Raw genomic sequence first — 6,290 nt, forward strand, 5'->3', positions numbered from 1 at the left:
TATGGTGTGGCCCTAATCATAATTGGTGCCTCGGGATGCTAATGTAAAACAAAAACAAACAGTATTTGACTACTTCACCAGTATTTGACAGCTTTCAACAAGATAAAAAAAATCTAATTTCCACAACTCAAAATAAAGTTTAAAATCCCACACTTTGAACATTTTTAAACTGGTTTGTACAAATTTCTGTTTCTTCTCCCATCCATTCAATTCTGTTGTTTACATTATCCAGCAACACTTGCAAATTAAAAGCAGCAATTCATTTTAGAAAACTTCTGAGTAAACACCAAGTAAGCAGTTTTCACTCTACAAAATGGAAGTCATATCTTTGTTTCATTCTCTTTCATACATGGTTGAAGCCCAAACTTAAATGAATTTTAATAATCTGATTTACACCATGATCCTAATCCTGGCCTAGTTGCTAGATTTCAAGGCACAGAATTGACCCCTTAGAACATCCTCATAGCAAGCTTATTTACCCTGTAGAGTTTTGAGAACTAATGGACACAATTTCTGTATAAAGGTCCAAGTAAGTAGTCTCAAGGGACCAGTACGTGGTTTTGCATCCATTTCTTGTGTCGAACTTTTTAATTTCCTCCCGTTCCAGTTTCACTGTTTAAAGATAACAGTCCCTTTTCCATACACAGAGTATACTGCCTTTTGCCTTGATGCCTAATTTTCAGAAGTTAAATTTGGCTCCAAAAAGAATAAATTGCCTAAAATCAAAGCTCAGAATTTAGATAGCTCTGATCCTACAAACCTTACTTACAAATCCATACTCATGCACATAATCCCAGCTCACAAAAGTAGTCCCATTTACTACAATGAGACTATGTGAGTAAGTGTAACAGAATCAGGCTTCTTATTCATGTGGAAATAATGCACGATTAGGTACAGACACAATAACCTCTTTAAGTTCTTATACTGAACCCATCAGTGAGGTACCAGAGCGCCACAGTGCACAAAAAAAATATTCAACCACTTAAATGTGCAATTGAACAAGGTCACAGAACATAGATTCCTACTTTAAAATTAGACTGATATGTAACTTTCTCCCACAGTGAAATGTTTGCATACCTGTTTATGCATCTCTATATTCAACCCATAGGACATCTCGTAATACTAAGAAAAAAGGAAAGATTGATTCTGTTAGACCCTGTAATCATACAAGTGTTTCCAATATTCAGTTTGAATGGCAGCTATAACAGCATATTATATACAAAAAAAAAAATTACCAATATTTGCAACCTCCCAAAATTAGAATGGGAATTTCCCAACATCTTATTTTTCCCTCTGCTTTTAGCTCTGCATTGCTCCATGTCAAATTTATAAGTAACAGACACAAACAACACAACACTAAAAACACCTGACAATTGGAGTCAAAGATGAGAAATGGTGAAAATATATGGGAAATGCTCTAAATTTTGCACCCTAGTACACATTAAAGATGCAAAAAAAAAAAAAAAAAATGCCCGAAGTGCTAGGAACCAGACATGTACATAAATCAGCAACATCATGCAGACAGTTTATTCAATATTTTAAATTAAAAACACAAAATGCTAAAATGTAATAAAAGGGTTGCAAAAAAATAAAATAAAAAGGAAATTCAGAGTTAAAGCAGACATTCCATTTTTAATATCTCCTGTTGTGTCTCAATATCGCTGGGAGCTCAGTTCAGCATGTAATGTCAGTAACGTATGTGCTCCAGTACCTAGGCACATCAGGCATGGGAAGGACAAAATGTGAGACTTAACTAAATACTTGTGCTTTTGGTAAATGTAGGGTTTAAGGTTATTTACCTTTGTTGTAAATATTTGTGTTATAGGTCATGTACACATGGAAAACAAACTATTCCCTCAGACTTACAAGAGAGCAGTCAGAAACAGCTCCTTTGCTGTAGTCATGATCCATCGTGCAATTATGTATTTAAAGCCTTCTTTATATGCAAGTTATTTACCATACAAACCACAACTATGGGGGAAATCCTTTTTTTTTTACAGCTCAGACCACTGACAGTATGAACCAACAGCTCACAAGCAATATTTTTTCAAAGATCTAAGGCTTCTAAAATTCTTGGTTCTGTCCCTTCATAAAAAGATAAATAAAGTAAATAAATAAAAAGGATTGACCTAAATCACATTATGGACAAATGACAGGAGTGGGAAGTAACAAAACAAAAAAAAGCAGCAAAAGCTATGCCTATTAATTCGGGTATGTCTTTAACAGACTAACAGGCTTCCTGTTAGTATTCCCATATACTTAAACACTGAAAGGCAAATCTGAAGGAGAAACGAATTTCTAAAAGCAGGTTATAAAACCCCCTGAAAGTAAGGGCTTATAATGGAAACACTGATGTAAACTCGTCTGTAGCAGTGCTATCTATCATCATAATCTATCTGAATGTATTTTTGTTTTGGTCCACAAAACTAAGACACATTTTGAATTTGTTATGCAGCTTGCTTACCATAACATAATGTCGCTGCATCTCTGTCTTCTCACTGGCCAGCTTCTCACATTCTAGCTTTAAACTGTTCAAGACATTAAAAAATAAAATAAAATAAAATACATGAGTACAGTACTACATAATGCTAGTTTTACATCCTTTTGAACACACATTTACTTTCCTTTCGAGTCATCTTCTGCAAAATATAAATAAAAATGTAAGTCCAAGCTATTGTTTGTGGGTGGAGTCCTGTTAGTTTCCCCTTTCAACAAGTATTGTGCAAAATCCTCCTCTCATGAGCCAAATGTATATGGTACAGTATACATCAAAAATGTATCTTACTCTGAAAAAAGTAGATTGGTTCATAGAAAAATGCTTCTTATGAAGGTCAGTATCTATAATATTAAAAATGTAAAAAAAATCACCTACAAACACACACATAATTTAGTTACTTTGACTACCATCATTTTTGTAGGGAATGATGTCTTTTCAAGGGAAAAGCACTGTTTGTTTTTCTGTTGATGAAATTGTAAAGAAAATTTTGCACATCGTCCCATTGACATCAAAACCGTCTTTGGCTGTTTTGTTTTCAAAAGTGCACAAAACAATTTTGTGATAAGCCATTCCTCACTTGAAGAATAAAATGCTCTTCTACCCTAAAGCTAATTGACTAGTTCACCAGCTATGCTTCCAGGTTATCAGCACTCAACATTTCAGGGGAAGGCATGAAGGAGCTAGGTCAAGAGAAGAATACCAGAAGCAACCAAATGGCTTCCCTTGGCTTGATCCACCCCAAAAATAGAAAGGGGGAAAAAAAAAAAAAGAAAGAAAACCACACTATTTCCAATATTTGACATTTGATTCTTCTAAGTCTCCAGCTTCAAAGCATTTTCTTAGTTGCTTCATCCTCCCAACTGCAGATCTTTTATTTATGTCTGGGCGTCCAACAGGACAAGTTTTCACTTGGAGGGAGACTCCCACATTTTAGATTAATTCTTCATCAGTTCTTAAGAGTCTCTGACAAAGTATTTTAACAACATGTTTCAATGAGACATTTGAAATCACAGTCACAGTATTTTGAAATCCCCCTCATCTAAACAGTCACAGCTCCAGACTATTGGAGAGGGGGAAATGTTGGCTTCCTGACACAGGTCTAGCAGGGCTGGGAACCTGTCTTTCCGCTTGGGAGGAGGCAAAAAAACAAAAACAACAAAAAACAACCCCCAAGACACCAAAAGCAATCCACACATGTTCACACCTTTGCAAACAAAACAAAAAAAAAAGTGACAAGAGCTAAGCAAACACGAGGATCAGGGAAAGTAAACATCATTACCTGTGGTACTGAGCCTGTAAAAACTGAAACTCCTCCTTAATCCGATCGCAGGATTCGGAAATTGTGAATTTAAAGGGTTGAGCAGGCTGGTGCGGTGCCTAAAAATAATGATCATTATGAAAGGTTTTAATTATGCCTCCTCTAAGCCAGTCCCAGAGACGCACACACACATGCCCAGCCCGGTGCGTTTAAGGGAGCTGGGTCACTCACACAGCAGTAAGGACGAAAGGTATTAAAACTCACCGACTTTACATACGCACGCACACACCAGTGTTTCCTCTTTGAAACATAAAAGTCCCTCGCCCTTTACGCACATACACAAGCCCGCTCCAGCCTTGCCCGCACCTATACGGACCTCTAATAGAGGGAGGCAGTCATGTCTGGATCATCTGTCCCCATCCCCACCCACCAACCCTGTAATCAAACTGTCAGGCTTGCGGAGCGGGTGCGGGGGGTCTGTGACCCTACTGCTAAACTGGGGTGAATGTGGAGGGAGGGCGAAGAGATGAGGCAGAGGAGAGGAAATCGCAGGTCCCTCCGCGGGAGCTGCTGGAGAAGGAATACACTTTGGGGATAATAAGAATCAGATTAAGAGCTGGAACCCTCAGTCCCTCCTTCTCGCTTTAGTTTGCCTTTGACTCTGTAAAAGACCGGAGTGATCGTAACTACAAGCGGCAAAATCGTTACACTGGAGAGCCTGAAAAGCCAAAGACAACAATAAGAAAATGGCTACAACTCAATTGTTTCTCCCCCCTCTCCCCCTTTTTTCGTTTGCTTTCTCCAAGCAGGAGGCAAGCGGGCAGCGGGAGAAAGGCTGGCGTGGTGTATTGTGCTGATTGTTCCCAGTTGCAGCCCTCCCCCCTCTCCTTTGGGGACCAAGGCTCAGGGCAGGGGGGGGGGGAACAAACCAGGAGCCACATACAAGTGTCACCCCCCGCCTCGTGTCTACTCACCGGGTGTCTGGTTTGAGGATACATCTTGCTCAGATCGCGAATCATCCAAACCGATTTAGTTGGTGCTTTTGGCCAGAGCAGCTTGGTTCATTGGTTTTAATGGCAACAATGCAAAGGAGGAGGAGGAGGAAAGGGCTGCCCGGCGCTAGCGCTCTGAGGAGCGTCTCCGGCTGCCCCCGAACTCCCCCGCCCGCGGGACTCGCGTGAACACCCAAGAGGAGGGACGCGCGGCGGCGGCGGCGGCGGCTCTGTCCCCGGCCGAAGGGGACCGCTGCCACATTCCACAGGGGCTGTCACTCGCGGGCAGGCATGGTGGCGGCTGGAACGGCAGCTCCGGCGGCCCCTGTCCGGTCGGCAGAGCCCCGTGTCCTGGAGCTTCCTCACCCGCTACCCCAGCGTCCGGCAGGTCCCTCTCCCAAGGTCTCCGCGCTCGGCGGGTCCCTCTCCTAGCGCCCCACCGCTCCAAGGGGGTTTCTCCTCCCCCGCGAGCCGAGCCAGCCCCCTTAGACGGGGAGGAACGGAAGAAGACAAACTCCACTCGCCCCGGCTTCCGAATTCCGCCCCCCAAAACACCCCTCTCGCAGCGTCTCCCGGCTGCAAACTTTTATGGGTCTCAATCGTTATCCCGTCCAAAAAAAAAGGGGGGAAAAAAACCCTCCTTTCCTTTGTCGGAAGAGAAAAACTCCTGGTTGGAAAAAAACTGTTGTCGGGTTTGCGCCTGGCTTTTTCTGCGCCTTGCACGGAGTCGCTGCTTTTCAAAGGTTCAAGTGCAGGAACCTTTTGTTGTGATGTTTCTCCTCTTTCCCGTTCACCAGCTCGCCGCCCTCCCTCCCGCTTTTCCCAGCGCGGCCGGGGGGAAGAAACGCGCTCTTCTTCGCTGGTCTTTGCTGTTTCCCTCCTCGCCCCGCAAACTCCTGCAAGTCGCAGCCCCAGAACAGGATCGCCAAAGCCAGCAGCCACCGCCGCTCCGAGCAGCTCTCACAACGCGCTCTGGCGAGGTGACTTCTTTGACCAAATTTAGCAGCAGCAAATCATTAACATTCTGATACATATTCACAGCCATCGGAAGACAAGGGGGCCGCGGGGCATCCTGGGAGTTGTCGTTTCAGCTGGGAGCTTCCCCCCCCCCGCCTAGCTTGCAAAGTGCAGTCAAAAAGACTGCAACGACCATCAGGCAAAGCGAGCCCTCCTTCCCCGCCCCCTCCCCGGAGCTACCCCCACCTCTTGCTCCTCCTATGAAGGGCGTCGCCGGCGACCAATCAGCAGCGGCTACACATTAATCGCCGTTCTGTATTAATGCCCATCATTTCCCGGCTGACAAATGGGCGAGCGGGTCTGAGGAGGGCGTGCGGCTCAGGGCCGAGTCCCCACGTGGGGACCAGACGTCTCTCCGCGTGACAGCCAATCATGCTGCTTTATCCGATGGGCCACACCTCCATTTCCTCGCTCCTTCTCCCTGCCCGAGGTGGAGCTTTGAGATCGCTGACGTTTCATAGCGCCGGCGTTCGAACAGGGGAAACATTTGTTCAGCTGTCAATCAAAGTAACGTGGGGTGGCTGGG

At 44.1% G+C, this 6,290-nt stretch overlaps 1 protein-coding gene across 7 annotated transcripts in view; it reads right to left on the minus strand.

Annotated features, from left to right (window-relative positions):
- Nucleotides 1-5,786, minus strand: part of TLE4 (TLE family member 4, transcriptional corepressor) — a 121,059-nt gene extending 115,273 nt beyond the window's left edge. For 5 of the 7 annotated variants that reach the window (XM_073345090.2, XM_073345088.2, XM_073345087.2 and 2 more), the window contains exons 1-4: nucleotides 4,730-5,783; nucleotides 3,777-3,874; nucleotides 2,465-2,528; nucleotides 1,078-1,122 (exon numbers count right to left, since the gene is read on the minus strand). In XM_073345090.2, the coding sequence (XP_073201191.1) occupies nucleotides 1,078-1,122; nucleotides 2,465-2,528; nucleotides 3,777-3,874; nucleotides 4,730-4,774 (252 nt within the window). In that variant the 5' untranslated portion in view covers nucleotides 4,775-5,783. Of the gene's footprint in view, nucleotides 1-1,077; nucleotides 1,123-2,464; nucleotides 2,529-3,776; nucleotides 3,875-4,729 lie in introns of all 7 variants that reach the window. The other 2 variants (XM_073345091.2, XM_073345089.2) reach the window with 2 other exon arrangements.
- Nucleotides 5,787-6,290: the final 504 nt, after the last annotated feature.

The sequence above is a fragment of the Lepidochelys kempii genome, chromosome 5 (genome assembly GCF_965140285.1).
Source record: "Lepidochelys kempii isolate rLepKem1 chromosome 5, rLepKem1.hap1, whole genome shotgun sequence".
In the NCBI taxonomy this organism is placed as follows: domain Eukaryota; kingdom Metazoa; phylum Chordata; order Testudines; family Cheloniidae; genus Lepidochelys; species Lepidochelys kempii.